Source organism: Centroberyx affinis, unplaced genomic scaffold (genome assembly GCF_046629955.1).
Source record: "Centroberyx affinis isolate AG114_WGS23_722 - 3 ecotype Tasmania unplaced genomic scaffold, CSIRO-AGI_Caff_v1 ptg001549l_1, whole genome shotgun sequence".
Taxonomy (NCBI): Eukaryota; Metazoa; Chordata; class Actinopteri; order Beryciformes; family Berycidae; genus Centroberyx; species Centroberyx affinis.
In genome coordinates, this window is record NW_027280004.1 from 49758 (window position 1) to 77732 (window position 27975).

At 39.5% G+C, this 27975-nt stretch overlaps 1 protein-coding gene across 1 annotated transcript in view; it reads right to left on the reverse strand.

Annotated features, from left to right (window-relative positions):
- Positions 1 to 3266: 3266 nt before the first annotated feature.
- ncam1b (neural cell adhesion molecule 1b) overlaps positions 3267 to 27975 on the reverse strand; it is a gene marked incomplete at its 5' end in the record, with an annotated part of 36427 nt that continues 11718 nt past the window's right edge. Inside the window, 14 exons of the mRNA XM_071527624.1 lie at positions 3267 to 3387; positions 4280 to 5422; positions 6236 to 6352; positions 7396 to 7594; positions 9589 to 9769; positions 9908 to 10032; positions 11298 to 11300; positions 12051 to 12083; positions 14439 to 14567; positions 15489 to 15659; positions 17119 to 17215; positions 17534 to 17721; positions 18345 to 18495; positions 22834 to 22863. Coding sequence (XP_071383725.1) covers positions 3267 to 3387; positions 4280 to 5422; positions 6236 to 6352; positions 7396 to 7594; positions 9589 to 9769; positions 9908 to 10032; positions 11298 to 11300; positions 12051 to 12083; positions 14439 to 14567; positions 15489 to 15659; positions 17119 to 17215; positions 17534 to 17721; positions 18345 to 18495; positions 22834 to 22863 — 2688 coding nt within the window. The remainder of the gene's footprint in view (positions 3388 to 4279; positions 5423 to 6235; positions 6353 to 7395; positions 7595 to 9588; positions 9770 to 9907; positions 10033 to 11297; positions 11301 to 12050; positions 12084 to 14438; positions 14568 to 15488; positions 15660 to 17118; positions 17216 to 17533; positions 17722 to 18344; positions 18496 to 22833; positions 22864 to 27975) is intronic.

The window sequence follows — 27975 nt, forward strand, 5'->3', positions numbered from 1 at the left end:
CAGACCAATAAGAAGCAAGTCCAGCCTCACTTCAGTCTCCGCATGCCAATCAACACATGGCATGCTGTTGAAATGAAAGGTAGGCCTACAGTTTTGTGATTGAGATAAATATTTCAGTTGCCACTTTTAATAAATAACAAATAAATAGATTGAAAAACAAGCCCAAATCACCTACATTTTGTATTTATACAAGGGGCAATAAATTGAGATTTCAGAATATTCTTAGTGTTGTCTTTCCATTTTAATCATTTGAATTAGAGAATTAAACTAAATATTAGATTGTTAAGGGTTACACAGACCTGAATTAATATTTCAAGTCTATTATTTATTGCTCTGTACACCCCAGTACTTGACTCTTCTTTTTCCATAAACGACTAATTTCATTGTTTTATTTTGAAGGCAGAGCCGCCTCACTTCTGGTGTCACTCTGCCTGTCTGCGGCTAGCTTGACGCAGCTGCAAATCATCACCCGGGCGACGTCACGGCTTTGAATGATCGTCCTCTGTTCCTTGGCTGAAAACAGAGACATCTACAGGGCATCTGAACAACCTGCCAGCAGAGACAGAGAGGGGACTGATAGACTGGGTTATGACCAGTTTGGTGCCCTATCATAACGGGTAGAAACCGATCTGATTAATGCTTTTTGATATCAAGAACAAACCAGTTTCTATTTATAAGTGAAGTAATGAGAAAACATGAATAAACCCCGGCAGCGGTGCTGCCTGGGAAATAGGATGCCATGACAGGTCACAGTGTTGGCCACTTTGGGTATTGACACACACTGTTGGCAGCGCGTTTCAAGTCACATTAGCCTCGGTGCTTCAGTGTTTACTGAAGAAGAGCGATCAAACACAAACAGGGGTACTGAAGGTAGCTGATGTTCTGCAGCCCAAAATATCAAGTACTCACTGTTACACCTAGGCATTAATATCCTAGCCTGAAAGTATTAACTTTGCTCTTGGACAAACATGCATGATGTAAGACTTATTTATTTGCTCCTGTCTGTCTGGGCATTCAGCCCAGAGAATCTCTAACCCACCAAAACCTGTTTGCAGTATAACCATTCTGTAAATAATCCTGTGTGAGTCCATGACATGGCGAAAACAAAGGAACTCCAAAAAGGTATTTCCTGCCACCTAGTGTTGAAAACATTTTACTGCAGGCACAAAAAAGGAAAGGGGGAATCACTGAAACTAAGGACACAAAGGGTCAGAACAATATTAGATTCAGAAACCATGTTTTATTTTGTAAATGGGTTGTCGCTCAGACTGTACACAACAGATATTTTCTGAGTTTGACCCAATGAAACCAAAAGGAACCTCCAGAGACGAGGGGAACAAGGTGGTCTGGTGACAGCTGGAGATTACAAGGTAAGTAAAGCCTGTAGTGTCGTTTTGATATACTGAAAAGCCTTCTTCACTCCACTCCATTGGCATTACATCTACTAGCACTGCAACTACTAACTAACATTTTAGAAAAATTCATCTTGTGTATCAGGTCGACCACCCTGCTCCCTGCCACTGGTATCCCAAACTTGACAAGCAGTCACTCCTGGTGAGTGATTTTGTACAAAAGACAAAAATCGAAAAAGAAATTCAAAGACCACATTACAGAACACTTGAATAACAATCAGGGGGAAGAAAATAAAAACATTGTGTGATTATGCCAGAACAAGCCCAAAGGTAACACTCATTAAATCAATATGAAATCTAGTTTGCCCCAAACAAACATGGGCATGTCTATCTGCATTGTAGTTATACGTTATGAAGTACTGACTGAATTCATGCCAAGACTCATAACGTCTCCCTTCACTATAGCTGGCAATACATAGTGCTGTGACCAGAGACGGACAGTTTCATACACTACACGTGTTATAATGACCACATTAGTCCATTTATTGTACTTTTCTTCTAAAGATACAATATAAAAAAAGAATAGGCTAAATCTCTCACGACAAAGCTATGCAGATTATTATAGAAACTGATGACAAGACAATCTATTGACACACAGGCACAGTGCACAAGCTTGCAGGCAGGAATGGAAAATAAATCTTTCTAGTTTTAAATAGTACAAAAAGGCTTTTTAAAGTTTTTTTTGGGGGGGGGGGGGGCGTTTTTTTTTTTTTTTTTTTTGCTTTAAAAGCACAACTGAAATTATGAAGCCAGGCATTTGATCTGCTTTTCATGTGAAGAAGATAGCTATCAGTTGATGCTCGAAACAAAGAAATGGCATATATTTAGCTCAAGATTATAAGACATTCACTTGATTTGAGGTTCTCCAACCCTTGGATGACAATTAGTAGTTCTGTTGGGATTTTTTTTTGTCTCTCTCTCTCTGAACATTTGTGTTCAACGTGTACAATATCTGTTATTTTATTTAGAGACATATTAATTTTAATTAACACTGTGGTAATGCAGGTATCAGACTGACTAACAGCTGATCCCTCAACCAGATCACTATATGGGCCAACAGTTGGAAGAAATCTGATCTAATCATAACAAATCTATTGTAGTGGGATTCTCTTTGATTCACTTTCCCCCTGCAGCTGGCTGTGGGTTAATAGTGTATTTTTATGGCCATAACACATGTGGTTATAATCAAAAACAATGAACTGAGGCCTATGTTTAATAAATGACTGCATATCTGTGAGAGATAAAACATCCCCACAACAGACAGTGAAACAATAACCCTTGCAAACAAAACATTACAACCGCTTGCAGGTCAGACATGCAGAACAAGCTATTCAATAAGACTAGCCCTCAAATTATAATTTAAAATAAAAAATGCAAACAGTTTTACATTTGAACAATGTAACAAGAAAATAAAAAAAATAATTTCTATATAGTCAGTTTTTTTTTTTATATATATATATTTTCCATAATAATTCAATGCTTATGTGCAACCGTACTTCAAACTCTAAGCACAACAGAAACTACAGTCTAATCTCATCTCTTTACCAAGCGATCATTATAATAAGAGTTTGTTCTTAATTGTCCTGACTGGTTAAATAAAATAACGATAAAAAAATAAAAGTAAATCTCTCATGACCTCAAGATAAACTAGAACTCCTTGGGTGTAGCGAACGTATCTTAACTGAAACCAGAAACGACAGCACAGTCACTCTGTGCTCTAATCAATCTACAAAGTACAAGTGTATGTTGTTCTGAATATGCAGTTAAGGGCACTGGAAATCAAAACTCCTGTAGTGTTTCTCGCTGTTGCTGCTGCTGCAAATGTTTTGGATGGGCTGGGGTTTCCCTGCCCCATCATGCTTTGCTCTCGGTGATATCTGTCTGTATGACATTGTTGTGTTCTGCCGTTTTCTCCATCAGGGCATTTGATAATTCTGTCTCGTCTCCTTTACCTTTCTCATCAGAAAAAATACTCCTGAAACGGGAAAGGGAAAAAGAGGCAAAGTTAAAAAAAACCAATCTGTTCACCCCTGGCGAGAAAACAGAAAAATACAGGGAAAAAAAACAACAACAAACCGACACCTCTGTTGAACACAACCTTAGACATTTCTTCACTATGAGGTCTTCGCCAAATATGTAAGAAGACTTCATACATATTTATGAGTATTCTTACATATTTCTTCACCACCTTGACAACACAGTCAGATAAAAACTGAGCAGACAGATAATGAGATACCCTTATAGTTCATCCTGTATCATTTATATTTTAATATACACAGCGTTTAGCAAATACTATGTATTAATCAGTCTAGTGCTACTTCAAAGAGACTGTGATAGGACAGTAAATGAGTCCTGGGCTGGTAGCTGTGGCAGAATGTGATATTTCTATGCATGTTAAAGCGGTGAAGCACAGTTGCTAGATCCTGCCTGAAGCTCCTCTGCCTCCTAGGCTTCAGCGCAGGGCAAATACCAGTATCTGGCCTCCCTTTGATCTCTTTAGTAGAGCTGTGGAATTAGTGAGGATTGAGGCAACACTCAGAGGCACATACTTTAACTTACTGCCCGTCTGAGACAAAATAGTGTGTCATTATACTAATTAACTGTGTAGCGAGTGCTGCAAAAGTAAAGAACCGCAGTGGGGAGCTGTTACACACAAGCACAAAAAACAGAACCGTCATACCTCTCTTCCATCACAATCCACAAGATTTCTACTTATCACAATGTCATTACCACAGTTTACCATTACAGTGTTTCGTATCGTGTGGTCAATGGCAAGATGCGGTGGTGAATGAATGGGCATACATGTTACACGCACACACACACACACACACACACACACAGAGATAAACCTCTAGAGGGAGCCGTACTCGTCGTTGACAGGAGGAGCAGTCTTGGCCAGACTCTCTGATGCCTCCAGAGCTGGGTCTGAGGGGGGGAAGTCTGCTCCGTCTCCGTTGGGCAGAGAGAGGGGGCTGTCCAGGCTAATAAGGTCTGGTGGGGACATCCCTATCCCGTTTGGCATCTCTAGCTCTAACTCTGCATTTTTGGGCCCTGTGACGTGAGGTGTGGTCAGGTTCGGGGACTGGATGGCGTACATGTTGGGTGTGAGGAGATCGTTAGAGATGGGTGCGTCGAGACTAGCTGCAGAAGAGGCAGGGACGGACAGAGGGGCACTTAGGGCGGCGGAAACGGGAGTGAGGATATCTGCAACCAGAGGAGCAGATCCTTCAGCGTCCAGGACTTTATGAGTATTGTGGACAACTGAAGGAGAGTTAGTGGCAGTGGGAGCTTTAGGGGCAAAGGTGGCATCTTTGGCAGGAGCTGCATTATTGTCGACAGCCTGGTCAATAGGTTTATCGGCGGCAAAGGGAGTAAGGCTAAGCCCGCTGGTATCTGGGGCAGTGGTATTTGAATCAGGGTCTGGTTTAGTAGTGGCAGTAGCTGCTGGAGTGGAGGCAGTTTGCACTGGTGTCTCTGCGTCTAGGACTACAGGAGCTGACTGGGTGGGGAACTGGGTGATTGGGGGACTAGGAGCAGGTTTCTTGGTGTCTAGAGTGGGAGAGGCAGAGGCAGAAGACGTAGCAAGTGCAGATACCGGGGAGCTACGGTTAGCCTTCAGCAAGGCCAGTTTGGGAGAGTTCCTACGCTTTGGTGGTATCGGTGTGGCAGACTTTTGAGATTTAGTTCGTTCAGGGGTACAAGAAGGAGTGGCCATTTTCTCCTCTGCTTCTGGGGCGCTATTTTCTCTTTGTTCCGCTATTCTAGCTGTGACAGCAGAGGTGGAAATGAGGGGGTTGGGTGGGGCTGTGTTTGATTCTGGGGTGGGGGCCGGGGCCGGGACAGGCGTGGGTGAGGGGTCGTTGGCCGGGGTGGACAGGCTACAAGTGAGGGTAGTGGTCTCGCTACAGGGGCTGTCCTGAGCAGGGTCAAAGGTTGCAGTGGCTGTGTCAGAGTTGGTGGCTATGGAGGAGAGGGTGTCCAGTGTCAGAGCAGCAGTGTTAGCCGCCAGCCTGAGAGAGCAGGGAGAGAACAGAGACACACAGACTAGACACCAGGGTGACTGTGGCAGAGGAAGGGTGGCCAGGAGAAGCATGCAGAGGGTTTAGTCGGTGTTATAGATTTACACAAACGTAGACAGAGCAACCAAAACGACTACTAGGCCTAGTGACAAAAAGAAAAAAGAAAAGACACAAAGGGTTTCATGCTGTGAGTGGACATTAAAGGATACAGCCCATACACACACCAACATGGAGTACATTGAGCTAGGAAAACTGTAAATGTACTAAGAAGCACCAGTATTCCTGCAGAACACTACAACACCACGCATAACCACCTGTAAGGGTTGAACAGTACCAGTGACAATCTCCTTATAAAATCTATTTTTTTCTACAATGCTGATATGAGATATGGCTTGCTGAGGTCGTCAAATCACTTAATACAAGTTGACCACACTCAAGAGGACAACGGCCTTTCCATGTCTTTAGCTGGTATTGCTTCAACCTTGATACAATGAGACAAAAAAATCTCCTACGGCTGAAGAAGAAACACATATAGAGTGCAATAATCCCTGCGAAAGGGAATAAAAACAGATCACCTCAACAGAAAGCAACACAAATTCAGTGGACTCCACTCAAGAATCACCAACACATGAACTTTTACAAAAGTTCAGATTTCCTTTGTTGTATTAACTCAATGAATGAGGGTCAAATTGTAATCCTGGTGAATAATATGAGAATTGTTCTTTAAAGTGGAGTGCAATGTGCAGCGGCTAAAAAGACTTGAAAGGTAAAAAGACTGTGCGCTGTATGTCAGCTTTTACTCACTCTGGCTCTGTGAGGGGTGTGGTCTCATTGGGTTCTGTTGGCCCTCCTGCGTTATGATTGGCTGTGACCTCATCGTCCGTTCTGACTTCCACTATTGGCTCTTTCGACTCATCCTTCCTGTAGGACAGAAATATTCTGTGACAAATATCTGGGGAAAATGTCAACAGATTCTGTTATTTCACAGAACAGTTGCTTCTGCTGCAGTGAGCATAAGGAAAAAGTGATGCAAGAGCAGTACAATAGACAGTGGTTATGGTTACAGAGAACTGTGAATGGAGGAACTGTTAAAACCCAATCAAAGTAGTCTGAATATTTGACGAGGGTAACTGTTCACATGCACATCCATGTGGCTTGTTCTTTCCATATCTACACCCATCTAATCTTCTAATCATGTCCTTCCTTTAGTGGAATCTGTAGCATAAAACAACAGATTTGAATTTGCCATATCACACATATATCGCATGAGTGTGTGTATTTGTTCAATGCATCACTTAAACCCAACATCTTTCATACTTTCAGTAAAGAAAAAATCCACCCTAAAATACTTTACCACTGTCAACAACAGCTACTGGCGATGTATCTTGTATTTCTGGGTTCAGGGGCGAAACTCACACTTTTTTTCTGAACTGTAAAAAAATCTTGCTTTGCAATCTGTTGCTCTCTCCACCTGCACTCAAAACCCACCACTGAAATGCTCAGGCACGTTCAGGAAGTTCTCTGGGGGTTCTCAAAAGGCATTCTGGGAAATATAGGTAATCACTAACTGAAGTAGAAGAAGCAGGCTGAGGGAATAAGTGGGTATAACAAAAAGGGGAATTACAACAGTTCATTATAAAGTGACTCCTGGAATGCATCGAACATCATAGATTGATGATACATAACAGTGTGAGAGTATCTGAGGGTGGAATTTTCCTTTTAATGATTTGAGCAAAAATCTTCTGCATCTTGGCATTCATCTTTAAAATTGAAATCATTTAACTAAATGGCTACATAACCTGCTTATGTGTGGATAAAATACATGCACCAGAGTTCAAAAGGGCAGCTTTAGCTGGACCTTAACATTTTCAACCTGACCGAGGCTGATTGGATTATTCAACTGTGACTGACGTGTTTATCTGAGGTTTGCCAGGCTGCATGTAAACGTAGCCTGTGATACTCACATGAAGGCAGCCTTGCCCTCTTCCATGTTGTGTCCTTTGGTTCCGGTGCCTGATTTGCCGCAGAGGCACATGATGAGGCCACATTTGTTCACAAAGAAACAGGTGACATCCACGGCCAGGAGCAGCAGTACAAATACTACAACAAGGATCCCCGCCCACAGGATGATGCCCATAGAAAGAGCTGTCTCATCACCCATATCTGCCAGAGAAGAGACAGAGAGGATAGCACTGAGTACCTGTAGTGTGACGCAGTTTAATAGAAGGAGTCATGAAGAATGTGCGACTGTAACCGCTAATGGTTTTGTAAAACAGAAACAACTCACCTGCTACGAACACTGCCATTATGTTCTAGACTGTAGGTCTCAGCGTGTATTGAGATGCAATGTGGTGTATTTGTGTGTAATGTTCTGTATCACTTCTACTCAATCACTTATATAACTTCATTTCAAACATGAGGCGTGTTTAGGAATTAAGTGTGCCACCAGCTGTCCTTAAAAATAAAATAAAAAACAATTCAATTATATTAAACCCATTTATTTGGTATTAGACAGAAAGAAGAAAACCAGAAGAAAGCTTGCAATATGTTCCTATGTTGCTAGTTACCTGGCAATGCAAGACATTTTGTAAACAAAATGTATGTGAGGCTATTTCACATATCCCAAGAGGCTATGATGTGTCTTCACTGTTTGTGTCTACGTCACCTTGGCCACCTTGTTTAAAGATGGATTCAACTCTTAAGATATCAATAATCAGCAGGTAATCAAAGTCTACTTGAGAATAAGATGCAGTTGAGAAAAACCCAATCAAATTATAAATGATGTATAAAAACATAGGTACTTTTGAATGAGACTTGATATGTATTAAATAAATGAGATATACCTGGACATTTTCCTTAGTAATCAACACAAGAAGTTGCAATTAATTGCATATCAACACCACCTATGATAGTTCTGTATACAGCTTGTCAAACTGTAGCAATATTAATATTATATTAACACTTGGTATTCTGTTAGTTGTTTCGGTTCTCAATCATGTAAAAGTTAATGTTACAAATCTTTACATACAGTACATATCATTTTGTGAGTGATAAAACAATATAATACATTTTTTATGTAAACTGACATGTCCAGCACTCAGCATTCACTCAGTGTTCTGTGCACAGTGCTATTTTGTTTTGTTTTGTTTTGTTTTTTAATATAACCTCATTTGAATTACACTATTGTTCATTACTGTAAACTGGCACTCCTTTCTGTTGTCTAGTACTGATGACTAGCTGTGCTATGCTGAGCAGAGTGGATCTGTAGGAGACAGAGGAGTCCACTGCCTTTGGTTCAGTACGTCTGTCTGGTCTGTGCTGTAGCTACTGAGCACCCTTTTTCACCCGCTAACAGAGACACATCTGTCTTGGACAAAGTCTGCTTAGGGAGTGAAAGCATTCAGAGAGACAGCCAGGCCAGAGAAAGGCAAGCTCTCCTCTACAGTAATTGTGTGAACTCCCCACGAACTATGAAAGCAGGAATACGGTGATGAGGGACAGGATGAGTGATACCAAAGTGTATGTCACAGATGAACAGCCCTGAGTGGCTGGGGACAGCACACCCCGAACCACACCAAAATACACACAGGTCAGGACGAAAATGTTCACGTGGTCCACCACACCAATGTCCAGGACCAGGCAAGAGTGCAGGAACATTGAGAGAGGGATAAAGAGAAAGGGAAAGAGAATAAAGGAGGGGGGGAAATGAAGGGAAACAAAGGAAAGAAGGGTGGGGAAAACGGAGGAAGAGAGAAAATGTGAAAATGTGTCAGGTCTGAAAACCAAAAAAGTGAAAAAGAGAAAAAGAAACTTTTTTTTTTTTTTACTGAGGGAGAAAATAAAGGAAAAAACAAAAAAAATACAACACATCAACACATCAAAGCAAAAGCACAGCACAAGGGGAGACTACACCATTATCCACTAGATGGTGACTCAGTGGCGGGTGAGTGGAATATGCTTTAGATTGGAAAATGAATTAGAAAACAAAAAAGACCAAAAAACAAAGTGTGAAGTGTGTGAAGTTTTTATTTAGTTGCCATTCACCTTTCAGTGCTAGAGAGGTGAAAATAGGACCCCTGCTCTGTTCGAGCTTTGAGTTTGGCTCCTCAGGTTTCTGTGTGTTTAGTGCCGGTGTGAGTGGCCTGGGGGGGGGATACCTGGGATGGGAGCTGGCTCTGTGAGCGTTGTGAAGGACAGCATTCCTGGTTGGGACTTGCCCTTCTGATTCTCTGCCACCACATAGACACTGTAGTCCGTGTTCCAGTCCAACCCACTCAGAACCACGTACTCGCTGCTGCTGGGCATCCGGATCTCTGGCTTCCAGTCGGACACCTGTTTCTGAGGGTGCACACATACACATATTTGAGTTAAAGTGAAGGCTTGAACACTACAGAACTAGACTAGAATTGTTCCCCTTTAAATAACATATCTGGAAATGGCAACACTATAGAGCTTGGCTAGAAGCCCCATACTCACTCGTTTGTAGCGGACGAGATAATGGATGATGGGTGAGCCGCCGTCATCCTGCTTGATCCAGCTGACTTTGATGGAGTTGCCTTTGGGTTGAAGGATCCCTTCGAGCTTAGGAGGATTTGGCTTCCCTACAAGCACACAAGAGCAATATATGGGTTATTTAAAGGTTAATTTAAAAGATGCAGAGAACTAGAAGTCAAGTTATTGTGTTGGGAGGAGCAGAGGCAATTCTGTGATTCCACCAGTACCTTTAAAATTATGGGAGGAAAAAAAAGCCTTGGTTAGAAATAAAAGAAAAGTCCAACATTTGAAACTGGTCCCTCTCTTTGTTGTTGTCCTTTTAGCATAGTTGCCCTTCTTTTATCACTTGCCTCCAGATAGTTTGTCTCAAGTCAGGCTAATAACCAAATGATGCACATGGCATGCTTATCTGATTCAGTCTGTGAGTTGCTGAGTGACATTCAATTGGCATAAAATTGCTGACTGACATTCACCAGTGTCATACAAGGCTTTGGGGAGAGAGTTATTTGACTCATTGTCTGAAATGTTTTTGTAGGATTTGCATTTTGTAGCATAACAAATAGGCTTGCCTGCAAAGATGATAACCATTTGGCGAAATGTTTATGCAATACAATCCAGTTGAGATGGACTATGCTAATGTTTGACACCTTTTAACTTAAATGACTGATTGCAATAGTCCACGTTATATTAAATAATTCAGTTTTAACACACAATAATTTACTGATGACTTCAGTGTGGGGTGACTCATAATATTGATGACTATTAAGTGTGGGGTGACTCGTGCAAAAAATTGATTTGCAACAGAAATACATCAGACGGCAACTGCAGGACAACAACAAGAAGGATGTGCATGGTGGTTAACCCTCATAAGCTTAATCATGTCACTGCTTGTCATTATAACCTTGTGTGATTGAACTGGTCCATGTTAGTTGAGTTAGCCTGTAATGCATGGAATTCAGGCTAAGGTTAAACATGATAAACAACATGAAGACATAATGGCTAGGTTTCAGGTGGGCAGAAATTGATTATGATTCTCTTGTGATTAGTGAAAAATGGATTATTACATTGTTGAGTTACAGTAACACATCCTATAAGGGGGAGAGATAACATCACACAGGTACTGGTACTATCTGGGTGATGCAGATATATTATATAACACTGCTGATGCTTCTTAAGTCACTGTGAAGACAGCTCTGGGCCTCTTTCATTTATCCAGCTGAGGCAACTGTCTACATGACTGGTTAACAAGAATGAGGCGGACATGTGTTAAACGTTTGCGTATAAGCAAAGAATGTGTTGCTTAAAGCATTAGTGGTAGGATTCTCCAGTACAGTTAGGATTCTTCTTGTAAAAATCTGGAACATTGAGTTACCTTCTGCAGAGTGGAGGAGATCATCAGCACCATGCAAGCCAAATAACAGTCACATGAATTGCACGCATGTGATTGGTTGAAAGGAAAGTGGGAGAAGTAACATGAAAGATATAATAGACAACAAAACATGGAGAGGGAAAACAAAGTTAAAAGACCTGCAGACAAACTAAAACAGAAAGACATGGAATCACAAAAAAACACTCAACACTAATAAACACAACAGCACAGGCAGGTTTCCTCTGTATGGGATCAGTAGGTGGGAAGTGCAGGAGACATCGGACAGCTTTATCTTCTCCACTAAGACTATAATTTGCAACGCAATTGATTAATCAATGCTGATGGCTATAATCCAAACATAAACCTCCCCTAGTGACATCAAACAGCTGAAACCAGAGGGAAATGTGCAGCGTTTGTAATGCAAAGATATTAAAAAATACTGATGTTTTGCCAAATACTTCACTAATTACAAATCACATTGATAATGAGATGCATATCTGGATAACTATGCAATCAACCCATGAGATTTGGGTGAAATAAAATGCATAGGAGATAGGCACAGATTAGTTTATATTCATAATCAGGCCATATAAGGCCATATTGTTCCAACAACATATAACGAAATATAACGATTTGCTATGCTATGTTGTCAAATAATTACTGGTTCAGCTAAACAGCAGGGGTGATAGGATTGTCCTGAGGATACAAGCAGCTAGTTAAAAACTAATTATCTATTATCTCCACTACAGAACAAACCTGTGTCTTCAGTGAAAAAATGAAATATGCCATCTAGGAACATGAAAGAAAAGATATCAGGCAATCAGAATCAGTGTCTTCAGAAATTACTGCCTTTATCTCTATAATACAACTTCACTGAGGCATTTAACCGGGCCTATTTCTGGCAAGACTGGACAAAAAACAGCAAAGGAAAAAACAAACAACATTTCATAATGGCCACATTTCAGGTGTGGCTCTGTGCTGAGATAGAGATACCAAACTACGCAGAATGTTATGATACATTGCTTTTAAAGGTGGTGTAAAATGAAAAAAATGTTTAAAGCATATTTTAAAAAACGTGCTTTGTAAATATTCCTAATTGCTTTCACTTACTGCTGTGGCTAACCAGGTTTTTTAGATGCCGCTGTGCAGACTGCTTTCCCTCAAACAGTATCTGAATTAAGATGAGTGTCTCTTCAATGCAACAAATTACATAATTAAAACAAAACTCTGTGGTAGTCCTGAAATTGCAATTATTGCAACATCAACCATAATATTTATTTGCTAGTCACTAAATAATGCAGTTTTGTACACCAAATCAGCAAAATGCCAACAGACACTATATTATTGACTTTGCCGTTGGTTTAGTTTTGATCATGTCAGACATATTATTTGTTGCCAGTGAGCTTCCCTCTAGCCAGTAAGACAGAACATGTGAATAAAAACAGAGAGACAGGGAAGCTTGGACATGTTGATTCAAAGCAAAGCTGAGATGAGCAAGATCGTGCTCTAAAAGCATCAATAACTTCTACTGTACAGTATATGAACAATAAAGTTGAAATAAATAAGTATGTTTATCACAAAAATGTCAATCTTGGTGTGGTAGGCATATGCCCCCCAGTGGGTGCAGTTCTCTGTTTACTGGGTATATTTCATAGCATGCTGGAAGATGTGTTTTTTTCTCCTTTCTACTGCATTTGACAAACAACATCTCCTTCAGAAAAACTCACTGAGAGAATGTGTGTAGGTGCTGAAAAACATTTCCACACAACATTATCTACTTCTACTTTTAGTTCAAACATTTAAGCTTCTGCAATGTGTCTCAGTTTTTGCCATTTTTTTCCTTTATCACCTTAAATTTTGAAATCCCACTGTGGGGTTTCCATCAGCCATGCTTAGTCATGCACAGGGAAGAGAGCATCTCCCTCATTCAAAGTGATTTGTCAAAGTAATTAGAGTTTTAATGGAAGCTATCTCCATCTCTCCAGAAACCAAGAGCACATATCAGTGACTGAATCTTTGTTTGATTAAAGATTAAATCAAGAGATAATAAAATGCTTTGTTCTTTGTTTAAATAAATACTGATGAAACATCAATTCAAACCTCTGAATAAATAAAAAGAGTATTATTCTGAAACACCACTTAAAACAATGATTCAGGCAAAGAGAGATGAAGCACTTACTTGTGAAAGAATAGCCTGATGGATACAACAGAAACATAAAGAAATGGAGGAAAAGATGGGTGAATAAAATTATAAAATGAAAGATATGAGGAGACAATCAGCATACGACTCTTAAAGATGTCCAGCAATAAAAATGGGATCGATTTGGAGTCAGCAAATCCATGCTAAACCAACAAGGGGCAGCAATTTCTCCTCCTGAGACATACATACACAACCATTAGAGGGGGCTAAAAACTAAGTAATGCAGGGAAGATTCAATTCAAGCTTGGCTTTTATAGAAGCAAGGAAAATTACAATCGATCATTCTCTCCTTCATCATGATGTAATGCACCTAATACAAGCAACACAAGCAATGGATCCCAAGTGATTGTGCAATGGGGCCCAAATCTGACCTCAGTGATAAAATCAGAATCCAATGAGTAAAATAGCAGGTTATTCTCTATGACAAAAATGTTTCTTGCAGCCTTTTAGATTTCAAGGCCTCCCTAACTTGTGACAAAATGGTTCTCTATGAAAAATACATTAGGATCACAGAAGTAGTTCAAAGGTTTTTTTTTTTTGTCAGTTTTATTCCTAGGAGTCATAGTAAACCAAAATGTCAGGCGAAAATAGGGGAGGGAATGGGGACAGTGTCACTTTTAATGAGCTCCAAATCTGTGTCGCCTACATCTGAGACGAGTTCTGAAATGTAAAGATAGACTGAAGGGAAAGACGCCATCGCCTGATGCGTTTGCAACACTGTGACAACAGTCTCAAACGCTCACTTTCGGGGTTGCAGCCCAGAAACACCACTCTTGATGAGTTTTCATACCTCGATAATGGAATGGACAAACATTTCTTGTGTTATTGCAAGACAGAGAATAGAGGGATTCAGGTAATGCGTTGGTTCAGATAGGTGAAGAAGGTCTGATAGAGGTTTTATGCTGTAAACTGTGTGTGCGTGCGTGTGTGTAGGTGCAACTTACGGACAGGCTCCGTCTTGAAGAACACAGCGGGACTGCCTTCACCCTCACCCTTGCCGTTAATGGCTGACATCTTCACTTCGTAGTTGGTCTCTGGTTTGAGGCCTGTGATAGTCACCTCACTGAGGGAGCCTGTCACAACATCAGAGGGAGAGCAATCCCTACTGAAAAATCCCCCACACTTTGACGAGCAGCAAGCCAGAACTGTCTCCTGTCCCACACACACACCCGCATAATTCATTTCATCACAAGTAAACAGCGATAAGCTCAGTTCTCATTAGGAATGGGAATATTTCATCTCGTTCATCCATTTAAATTACGTTTAAACAACAGATAAGAAAATATTTAAAGGACTAAGATGGTCTAAAAAGGTCTAAAAGCAGAAATATACCAAAACAAAATTAATTGACAGCTGTTTCCCAGACATTACCTTGCAGTGCCAACCTCACTTCTGGATGAAAAATTAGTTTTTTAAATGAGTTCTTACACCAACGTAGAGTTTCATTTTTTGACTCTAATGATAACATTTATTATTTTTTACATCTACTCATTCGTTTTTGAGTATTACTTTCTATATCTACTCATTACTCACATTACTGTACTCTGTTTTATTCTTACACAACCCGGTTTTTAATTCATGTATTGTTTTTTATTGCTTACTTCATGATTTGTAGTCATAATTGTTTTATTGTTTGTTCAGCACTTTGTAACACTGAAAAGTGCTATATTAAATAAAGTGTATTATCATGATCTATTATCCCAGTAAGATTGTGCACTTACATTATATAACAATAAGAGTGTGAACATGAGAATTCAGAAATATGGACAAATTAGCCAACTATTACCATAATGCAGAAAGGCGAGAGACATAAGTAAAATCAAGGAAAAATGCTGAAAATATACAAGTGTTGGGGTGTAGAAGGCAGGGAAATGATGAATTTAATTGAAAAAAATAAATCTATTTTCAATGCTGCTCTCTTCTCTCTCCATGGTTGTCCATTTTCACATTTTTCCCAAGACAGTAAAGACATATTTTGACAGAAGTGTTTGTACCTTCCTGGATGTCATAGATCCTGTGCGCCCAGCTGCCCCGGCCCTGCATCCTCCACTCAGCTCTGTATCTGAGGACAGGAACCCCTCCGGTGGCTTCAGGCTCCTGGAAATGGACCTGCGCTGTGCTGGAGAACGGCTCCACCTCACCGATGGATGGAGCTGATGGCACCTCTAGTTAAGGGAGGAAATGAAGTGCCATTACCATAAACGCTGTGGGACTGCAACTCACCACAACTCTCAGACTGTAAAGTTCCATCTAGATTCAGAAACAGCTTTTTCCCTGGGGTCGCATAACTCAACTCTGCCTCCTGACTACAACTCCCCACCATCACACTCCCCCAATCCCTCACACACCCCACACCCCCTCTATGGCAAATAAACTGTGCAATATGATCAGTGCAATATGGACAATATGTTACTGATCTGCTATCTGACTGTTTACATGATACTGACTGCTCTACTTGGAAAATGTCTATTTCTACTACTTAAGTTCTTACCTAGCTGCTCTTACGTTTTAAATTAACTACTCTTAGGTTTTTTTTTAATTTAATTTAACTACTCTTAAGTGAACAATACACTTTGCACACTGTGTTTTTGCACTCTTTTATTTATTTAATTTAATTTACTTGTTTATTATTGTTTAGTTTGTTATGCATCAAACTCAGGGAGCGGCAAATGCAATTTTGTTGTACTTGTACAATGACAATAAAGGAAATCTTGAATCTTGAATCTTCCACTGTGTTTACGTTTTACTCTCATATTGTAAGTAAAAACATTGGAGCAACTCACATGTTTCACATTCTGCCTACTTATACTACACTATAACGTCATCATGTTAGTGCTTACTCGCCACTTAAGAGAAATGTCAATTCAATGACCTTCCAGCTTACAGGATAATACTGATGTCATCAAGTTTTTTACCCATCATCAGTGTGTCAGGTACTTTCCATCTATCCGCAGCACCTTAGAATTCATCCTCTGCCTCCACAGAAACAGCAGTGAAACTGACTTGGCTCACAGCTCCCAATGCCTCCGAAGTGCATCTAAAAACCTCTCCAGAAACTTGCGTTTTCATCTGTATAAGTAATGTGTGATTTGTGACACTAATGTTGTTTCTCTTGCACTGAATACTGCATACTCTGACATCAATTTAGAAAATACATTTGGAGATAGGAAAAAACGCACCAAAATGTTGCTATAGCTGGCTGATCCCATGTCAGCCTTAACTGCTGGTAATTGCACACCCTCCAAATGCAAACAGTGAGCAGCCTTGCTGGACCTTTCCAAAAACAACAGTTTCGAAAGGATGGAATACCAATGCAGAAAGAAACTGAAGACTCTAATTGTTTTAGATGCACATTTTTAACAATTGTGACCTGTATTGCAGTCAGTGGGAGCTGAGGGGTAAGCGCAACCAAATACTAAAATACAAAATCGGGATTTAAATGTCCTGAAATGGTTAACAGCTTCAGAATCCCGGCAAGATAGATTAGATTTGTGCAGAAAACAGAAAACAGAAAACAGAAACCACCTTCCCGTCATCAATAAACCTTCTAATTTTGATCAAGCTAAGAAATCAGGGTCTATCTAAATGCATGGCAAAATGAATTGTGGGATCATGATGACTGACCAGCCTGAATGAGGAGGAACTCCTTGGACTCTGTACCCATCTCATTTGAGGCAGTGCAGTTATAGCTCCCAAAGTCATTCTCAGACTCGGGGGTTACCTGGAGGAGAAATTTTTTTTTTAGCAAATATATGAAGGGCAGTGTACCAAAACAGATGAACAGACCTCCGTGTCAAACACTATGAAGGTGACCTTTTTCTTTTGTTTGTCCATTAGAGTTGCCTATTTTTATTCGTTGCTCTGAGCTTTCCTTCTTCTGAATTATTCATCAGATTTTTTCCACAATGGAGTGGAAAGCAAACCCTTCACTTCAAGTCTATGCTCATGAAATCTTGATGACAAGGAGTATGTGTATGGGTGTGTGTGCATGTGGAAGATCTATATGTGTGTGTGTATCTTAATCTGTGTATAACTGCACCTCCAGGTAGCTGACTGAGGGACTTTTGAAGATCTTAATGTTGGTGGTGTTGGGGTTGGGCAGCTGCAGTCCGTCTCTCAGCCACATAATAGATACGTCACTAGGATGAGCCTGGACCTCACAGCTGATATTAACAGCATTCCCCTCCCAGGTGTACACTGCAACTGAGCCTTGGATCTTAGGGGCATCTAGGAAACAACAACAAAAAATGATTGATAACAACACAGACCTGGCAAAACACTGATGGTTTTGTGGTTTTAACAGTGCCTAGTAACAGTGCCTTGTAAAGCAGAATTTATGGGCTTTGTATGATGCCCATTTGGTTCAATTAGAAGGTGGATGACAAGCGATGCCGTTTGTAAAGTGTCACTGCTCATTCGGTTAAGAAAAATAGATCTGGGCACCCACACTCACTTGTATCAAATTCAAGAGCACTTCAACAACTTTCAAGATCTTGTTTGGTGAAATTCAAGGACTCACAATTGGTGTGTTTTGGGGTAAGACATGACACTGATCAAAATTAGACATAAGAGGCCTCAGTTATTACTCATGATCTTGTCAAGTCAAGAACTCATACGGAAATCCTTCATTTTCAAGCATCTGCTATATTAACACAAATTTCCATCAGAGGGTCCTAGGAGAGAAGAATGATGTTTTTGGATGCTATATTGTAATAAAAAAATCAGGTAGTTTCAAGGCCGTCCACGTTTAAGGCCTTATTTTCTCAAACCTGCAAACTTTAAAGGATTCTCAAGGCCCATGGGAACCCTGATACATATTGTATATATGTATTAGAGGATGAAGTTCTTACAGCGGACTTCCAGGTAGGCTGGCTGAGCATCCTCTCCGATGGCACTGCGAGCCGTGCAGAGGTACTGGCCGGCGTCTGTGTACTTGACATACTTCAGAGTGAGGGAGGACACACGAGCGTCGCTCCTCACCACTACGTTCCCATCCAGACTCTGCATGGGAGCAGAAAATCCACGGGTTTAATTTTGAAAGATCACATCTGCCAGAACATCACGTTAATAATATAATTATACTTCTATTCCAAGACCATATTGCACATTTATATTTATATGATGTAGAATTCTGCAAGATCAAGGCTTTGTAGAATCAAGTGCTTTCTGTGGCTTATCTTTCACAAGTATAACAAGCTGTCTTTGCGTTAACTAAGACATTGTGACCTGAAAAAAAAAAGAAAAAAAAAAGAAAAAAGAAAAACTCTTTAGAAAGCCTGCATTTAATGAAAGAGACACAGACAATCCATTAAAAAAAGCACAGACTCCACAGTGTAAAGACATATGGACACAGTTGACAGTACATGGGAGTTTATCAATAATTGACGAATGAAGGCACTAGAAACCGTCTAGGGCTTTTCACACAGTGGGCTCACCAACTCATGGAATATGCTGATGCATGGTGCTGAACAGCAGAGCATAAGCTTACATGCCATGCTTGCACTTTTACAGTGATGTTGCTCAGTGCTCAGTGTTATTGCACAAATTGACATTTTATAATAAATTAAGATTGTAAGTTGATTATTTGTGGTGGTGATTTGGGTGTAGATGGGTACAGTGTTCTCTGCACCCACATTCTGGTAATACACAGGACATGCCCCAATTTTCACTGATGAAAAAGAAATGCCAAGTCACAAGCATGTGAAACCAGGGAATAACATCAGAGAGCCTGCTAATGAGATGAGTAAATGACCTTGTTACTCTAGAGATACTTGGTTTCGTGAACTTGATATGCAGAGTTACAGCAACCAACCATAAGTAGCTTCCTAACCTTCAGTGTCAGGGTCAACCACTCCTTGTTGTTGTGGTTGTCGACATGTGACACCAAGTTGCCTGGGTCTGCAACTCTGTGTCTAAAGTTCCAGACAGACCAAATGGCTCTTTCTAAAAGGGGCATTTCTCCCTTAAGACTCTTTTTAGGTGTAGATCACAATGTTCTCACATCACAATGTTCCCTTTGACCTTTAGTTGCATATTGTAGATATTCAGTTGTAATGCTTTGTACTGATTGGAATTCCTAAACAAAATATTGCTAATGCTCAGTTTACTGATTTAAAACCCTTAATTTCCAATCAGTAACCCTCACTGAGGCTTTGGCCCATGCTTTTTTTCAACTAATTGAGCTGCTAATGACACAGAAAATGTTAAATGTCTTCTAGAAGATATTACTCTGAACTCTAAGCATTTCTCAACCTAAGTCTCAAACCAATTTAAACGGCGCAATACAATCTACAGTTTGGGGACACATGTGATACTTTCTTATACAGTATGTAATGATAAGCGTTGCTTTCTTTTCCGGAATTGCCCTTTTTACAAGGTGCTGCAGAATTGAAACTTAAAGGACCCCTCTTGGATAATTTGCATGGCTTTGATCCAAGTTGCAGGCGAAACAATGGCACGGATGCTTCTGCACATATTGAATTAGGCCCCAGTCTGGGCAGCCATGTAAGAGAAAACCTCATTAGTTTGTATTCAAATTCAATAGACAAAGCATGTCTGGGGCATTCATTATGCATGACGGGTAGCAGGACCAGGGAAACACTTACATAACACAGTACCCTTTCATTCTGACCCCTGGACACACAGCCTCCCCCCCTCAACCCACACTCCCTGTATTACAGCTTCTGACTGCTGCATCTGCATGCCACCTGCATACCATACTATGTAAAACAGTGAAGTCCAACTTAGTCCTTTAGCTTCAATATTGATATCTTCTTAATGTAAAATATTGTGCTCCTACTTTTTCGGACAATATAAGGTCAAAAGGTCACTAGAGCTAATTTTCATAAACACAGATGGACAATTTTCTCGGGGGCTACAGCCCCTCGTTCCCTACATGAAGCCCATAATGAATATCATCCGCAACCAGAGGAAAATTGTCCGTTCATTTGCAATGTGATATTGGTGATTCATTAAAGTTTCATAACAATGGTTTTCAGTAAGGAGCCAGAATGAATAATGCAACAGGGTGGTTGAGCCTACTGGAAACATTCAGCAAATTCAGTTTTACTTGATCATTATTTGTTGACTTTACTGCCTATAAAAATAGGAGTGAAACCGCCTTACATGAGTATGTGAAGCTGGGCACAAAATAGATGAGGTAGGGGAAAAACAAATGCTTGGAAACATAAGATTCTTTGTGGTAAGCTACTCTAATAAATCAAATCTAACTGATAGCAGAAAGCTGCAACAGTTTCTATACCTTTAGCAGCAGAGGAGAAAGGTATTGCAGGAACAGCAGAGCATAAAATTGAGAGTACATTGAGTACATGTCAGACTCGAGTCTCTCCAAATCTCCACTGGCCCGGCATACAAATTGAATGTACCTTCCCTTCCCCAGCTTGTCAATCGAACATTAAACTGCCTACTCACATCTGCAACAAACATGCTCAACATGCCCCAACACCTATGTGTTGCCTAGAATGGGACTTTTTGGTAGGGATACACTACGCAATTCTGAGCACAGTTGTACTACAACATCATATCGTATGTCGGAAAGAGCGAACATTATTATTTGATCCGATCCATCGATGTAACCCAATCCACCCACAAGCAGTAACAATAAATACAAATATGCTGCCGAGATGTCATTTGTCAAACGGTTGTTAATTAAAGTATATTACAGTTCATAAAACGAAGTAGCATGGCATAATTCCATTTTGTAGGCCACATATTTCTTCCTCTTATGGAAGGAGTGGTGCCTTTGCTTGGGATCATTCTTATCGATTTTAAAAAAGGCAACAACATAAAGAAGTTGGGAAGCTTAGGGAACTAGGGATGCACCGACCAGATTTTCTGGGGCTGATTCTGATTGTCGATTTTGTAACATTGTGATCAGCTGATCACTGATCCAATCGGCGATTAAAATGATGCTTTTTACCCAGACTTTCTATTACATCATGGAAAAGCCCACAGCAAGCATAAACAGTAAAATGCTCAATATAGCACTATACGATATAGAAGATTGTTCTTATGGCCGCATGATATTGCTGCCCTAACCATGTGTAAATCATGTTTTTTTTACAGTTATCACATGCTAGTATGTGCTTGAGGAGTGAAGTGCTGACTCACCTCCTGCCGCGGGTATTGCATGAAACGGTATTTCACTGTGGCAGCATATCATTCTGTCCAGTACATTAAATGGTTTGTAATGATATAGGCTATGAAATTCATAACACAGCTTCAGAAATTATTACATGTGGGCTGTCAATGAACACAATAATCAGTCAGTGAAATGAAATGACCGATCCTCTCTTTACGCTGCAAAATCAAACGTGTTCATTACTGTCAAATGATACATGAGCATGAATAACAAATGTACCGCTATAATGTGATGAGGCAGTTGAAAACGGTGATTGGGAAATCATCGATGACCTATTTAGAACATCTATCAGCTGATTGCAATCAGTAGCCGACTGGTCGGTGCATCCCAAACGGTACATCTGTGTAGATGTGAAATGAGTCTGTTTCAGATCTGTCCTCGGTGTTGGCGGTATTTGTGATCAATTTAATTACAGGGAAAGAAATGCTGGAAAACACATATTAGGTTCTGAAGTCAGCTGGAGAAGTGGCCTCGTATTACAGCAGCCAACTTTCACTTTTCTTTCAGAGAGAGTCCCTGGTTCTGATACTCCAGGCCGCCGCCGAGACCTCTGCAATTTTCTCTTGCATACATATGGAGTTATCTTTGGTCAAATTAATTAAAACTGAAAACATTCACTTCTTTCTAATGTCACGAATGCACGTTGAAGTCAAAATCACGATTTGGCATAGAACTGGGTGAGAGCTGGAGATGTGGGTGTGGGAACAGAGAGAAACTCTGTACATGAGAGACAGAGAGGTGTCAGCTCTGCCTCTCATAGCGGACTCAGTTTTTGAGAGAAAACAGGCCTACAAACTGCATGTAGGTGTGCACTTCACTGAAATGTTATACAATTGTGCATCAAATCTGTGAAAATGACAAGAGAAGTCTCCCTATGTTCCACTATTTGATTAGGTGTATATCTTACATTCATTTATTTCCTAGCAGGTTGGTTTAATGGTAAAAGTCATACGATGATGTAGGCTGCAGCATGTTGAGTTTATACAGAAATTTAAAAAAAGTAAACAAAAGAGACAGTTTCTTGCACTGGCCAATCAGGCCAATGCATTGTTTTTCCAGGTTTACATTGGTCCTGACTGTTATTTGATCCGGACTTTTGATCCGTGTTCATCCAAAATTGAATTTGACTCCTTTGACATGAAAGGAATAGTAAATAGTCATGCATTTAGAGGCTATACCTTGTGTTGCTCTGGCCGAGTCCATGATGCCTGTAAAGGACAGAGACAGAACAACAAACAAAACAAAAGGCAAAGCAATTCTTAGAAAGGAATCCTCATCCTGGCAAAGCTGGGATGCTGCTCATTGCATGCAACTAAACAAGCGCCCCCAATTTATTTTCAGTACATCTACCTTGAGTGAAATTAGCTTATGTTAAAGGTCTACTGATACAGTAATGGTATGCTTTGAAACACCCTGCCTGAGGCGCTTACACTGGCAAAATCAGAGACAAATTTTAAATCACACCTCAACTGCATTTAATGTAATTTGTTTGTACAAATTTTCCCATTATTGTAGTATTATTTAAACATGTTTTCATTCATGCCAGGCATTTTTATTGCTTGTCTTTTGATTTTCATTTATTTCTTATTGCTAATGGCTTATGAAGCACTTTATAACATTTCAAAAAAGTGCTATGTAAGTTATTGTTATTATTATTAGGTGACAACAAAGGTTACTTGGATAATAAAGTTTTTAGGGTCTTACTGGTGTGTCAAAGTGTTCTGTATTGCATGCTGGAACAACACTTACTATCTCTAGCTCCAGGAAAGTCAAGCCTATTGGCATATTGATAGTGCAACCGCTTAGAGTCGGTTTATCAGGAAGGTGTGACTGCTTTAGGCCAGAAGCATGGAGAAATGCCCTCTTGTTTGACAACTGTAGTACGATAATTCTTGACTTACTAGCCCCTGTATGAGGAGCAGTCCTATCGACAGAGCAGAAGCACGTACGCTATCAGAATATATAAACAGAATTCACTGCTGGACTGGTGAGTCTAGATTAGTGAACAAACAAGTCTCTCTCAAATCAAGAAACAAGGCAGTCGGCATCTTAGTCTATCATGTCTTTGAGTGACACGCTGTGTTTTTCAATAAGTGACGAGGGGTTTAAAAGAAGCAATTTTGCTGCAGCTCTTCAAGACTCCATGTGAGATCTGGGAATAAATATTTGCCTACAGGTAGTCATATTATATGTTCACAGATTTCTTAAGTGAACTGCGTGGCTCTGAATGTTAACAATATTTGTACTGATGTTTAAGCTGAGGCGTTTTCATTGATGTGCTCTGATTTTATTCTAAGGCGGAATATGAAACAAAAGTGTTATTTGCTGTAAATAAATAATTGTAATAATATTTTTGATGCATGATGGTATCTCTGTGTCAGTAGACCTTTAAATATCTGCATGCATGTCAGTTTTAAAAAATGTTGCCTTCTGATTTTTAATAATCTATAGGAATGGCTGACTTGAAGATTCACTAACTAGACAAAACTGTATTGTTTGAATGTTGGCAACATAATGGCTGTATTGTATTGTACAGAATAACTTTGCCTTGTGATATATAAAATTAAACCTCTGAATCAAATCGTTTGAACAATAATGGTGGTAACGTCCTATATCAAGTTACATCACAATGACACTGAAAAGCCCAACTCAATATGACAAAAAGCTTTTTGGAAAGCATGCTATATGGATTTCATGATGCTGAGGAAAAATGTGAAGCATGAATGGAATGTGATGACTCATAGCAACGGACAAAGTATTGAAGCGTAACAAGCAAAACAGCAAAAGGCTTTTTCATCAGATGCAAAACCAAGAAAATGTCAAGAAATTGGAAACTGCTAGAATAACTGTAGGACAAATTACTTTATCAACCCTTCAATAAATTCACATCTAAAGTTTGCCCTTAATCAATGCTGGAGGCATACCAAACACACAAAAACATGCCGGTATGTGGATTCATCTGGCTTCACAGTACTAACCAAGTACCACTGACAAACCTGCTTCAACCTTTACTACAAAACTGAGCAGGCTCGGAGATGAGGAGGGTAACAGGATGTGAGGGTAAAATAGTTACCAGGCAAATCATAAGCAAAGCCTGTTGTATGAGTACAATTCCATCATGTTTAAACATCACAGTAACTCCTCTACTGTCATAGACAGTGAGCCCACTGGGTGAGCCAAGACTTCCATGGGAAGGGCACACCCAGCAAAACACACTGTGTGCTCTACATGATCACAAACAGCAGTTGGCTGCATACCACCACAGTGCTGAGAAGGAGCTGCAGCCCAATTAATACAGGCAGCCTAACAGCCTGGAACATCACCAGCTCATATACACACACACTGCAGTAACTGAGTTGACAAGCATCACTGTCATATCCATGAAAGGTGTTTGTTTAAGACAATAGGACAATGAACAAAAGCAGATGCATGCGTGGAAAACTGAAAACACCATATGACAATTACTTCTGAAAGCAAACACACAGAATAATATGTTAACGTTTCCCTCGGGACTAATCATTTTCTAGCCCATTCTTATTCCCTTGCGTAGAAAATCATCCTCCCTCCTTGCTCTGACATGAATTGTAATGTCAGTGTGACGATGGTGCTGGGAAGAAAAGGGAGACATACTAACAGAAATGCACTAAGCACATAAATGTACAGAACTCTTGCAGTGTTTCATTCATCCAATGAAACACTGCAAGAGACTGACTGGTGATTATGCACTGTCATTGCCCTGTATCATTAAGCACTGAGCCCAGAAAGCCTTGCCAATACATCACAGAAAACAGACTAGCATTTTAGTGAAGAAACCCCCACATCACCCCACCACTGACCTGGCAGGCATACTGTTATAAATAAGTAGCCTATTGTGTTTGTACTGTAGCAAACAATGGTCTCTCTGCATTAGCACCCGATGCTTGGTAAAGCATGCCTCTGTTCCAGACCCCCTCCTGAACCATTGCAGCAAAGCATTAATTCCAGTGTTTCATTAAACATCTCATTAGCTATAATACAATCATGGTCATCTATTCTCAAGTCTTCAATTTCTAACTGGCAATTTGGATATTAGACAGATCGAGTCTCATTGTGCTTTGAAAAAAAATATTAGCCTTTGTTGATAACAATTTATAACAACTTTCATTAATTAAAGTCATTAAAAATCCTTAATGGCTATGAACAAATCATTAGTTCGTATTTCATAACTTACAGATGTTGAGGTAAATGACGGCTTGTGTATTATGTTTATATCTTTATTCACATTTATAAATTATGGGCAGAGTGATCTCCAGTAACCAGTCAATGTGTTGCTTCATCAACTAATGATGGTTTGTATAAAATCAGTGAATTTTAGCAGATTATTTATTGGTCTCAAGGGAATTGTTTTTAGATTATACTGATGACAATGCAGAGACTATAGACAATCTCTACATATACATCATTGCCTTTATGACTCCTGTATCCACCACCACATCTGTCGAAACGCCAGGAATGGTGTGGAGTGATGTTTATTTAATGTCAATAAATAAGAGAATAAATAAATAAATAACTGAAGATACAGCCTGGTCATTGATCACTGACTTCAGAGCCTTGATCTTCGGGTGAGCACTGCTACTTAAAATCATACAAGATATATTTTTATTTTTGTTTGCTGCAGGGTCTCCTCTCACTCTGGATTATCAGTAATCAAACCTGTTGATTTCTCATAGCTTGTAACGGCAATATCCATCTGTCAGACTTCTACTGTCTGATGAACATTTACTAATGGTTTGTGAACCATTAAGTAAGGATGGACAGATTCAGCTTTGGATTTGGTGCTGCAAAAAAGGTCTACAAATGATCTATAAATATTTCATGATATTACCTAATTAAAGAATTAACTTCTACAAACCTAAATAAAGGCTACACGGTTTCAACTTTAGATTAGGTGCTGAAAAATGGTCTATACGTGATGAATAAATGTATGATAATGATGAACCAAAGATACTCATATTTCATGCAAAAGACATGTAAGTATTCAGCTACCAACACAGAAAAGGCTATCATGTAAAACATTTACAAATCTTTTACCACCTAACAACTTTATAAAACATGAAATACTCATCCATTGAGAGACGTCACCTGATAAATAGACGTCTTGCATTGTCATCAACATAATCCAAAAATTATTCTGCGGAGACCAATAAATCATCTGCCAACATTTACTAATTTACACATTATTCATTGATGAAGCAAAACATTGATAGGCTACTGGAAATCACTCTGCCCATCATTTATACATGTGAATAAAGAAGAACATCATACATTAAGTCATCATTTCCTAACATTTGTAAGTTATTAAATACATATGAACTAATGACTAAATAAATATGAACTAATGATTGTAATTGAACTACTGTTTTGTAAGTCTATTCATGGCTATTAAGAATGTGTTAATGACTTATTAATTCAAGTTATTAAAGTGTTACCCCTTTGTCTATGTGTAATTGTATACAGGAACTAGAAATTGTAACAAAAAATACAGACACTCAAACACAGACTGCCATCACCAAAGCAACTCCCAACTATAATGTGCTTTTGACTTTCATAATTAGTCATAGTTTACTACTACTTCCCACTGTTTAGTTCAAAATATTCCTAGATAATTACATCTTGAAAACTTTGTGCATCAAGCAGAATGTTTAATATGTATTCAAATAAGCAAAACATTCATTATGTAGATAATGTAGAAAGCATGGATAAATACTTCATTTACATTTTCAGTTATTAAACAGGCGCACTTATCTAGAGCGACTCAACGAACGCATTCAAACAAGAAGACCGAAACAACCAAATAACACAAATAGAGTTAATGAAACTTTCTTTAAAAAAATAAAACACTTAACTTTAATAGCAGTAGCAACAAAAACAAAACTATCCCTAGATAAGTACCAATTTGTGTTTGAAGCATAATTCTAAGCAGGCATACACCCACATGAGTGTGCAACCCTTTTATGAATATATTCTTTGTGTCTTGTCCCTTTTTTGTACAGTACCTCTGCTATTGTATTTTATGATACAGTAATCTCCCTCAATCCTCATATTGTGTGCCCTCTTACTCACACGTATCAAACAATGTATTTGTCTGCTGACACGGTGGATTTTGTGTACGAGGATATTCAGAGTAAATCTGCTTATTTTCGGTATTAACCTTGAATACCCCAGACCACAGTACAATGCAGACAAAGTCAAGTGGAGGCAGAGCAAAGATTACCTTACCCATAGACAACAATAATAATAATGGATGGCTAATCCAACATAGCTTTTCAGATGTAACATTC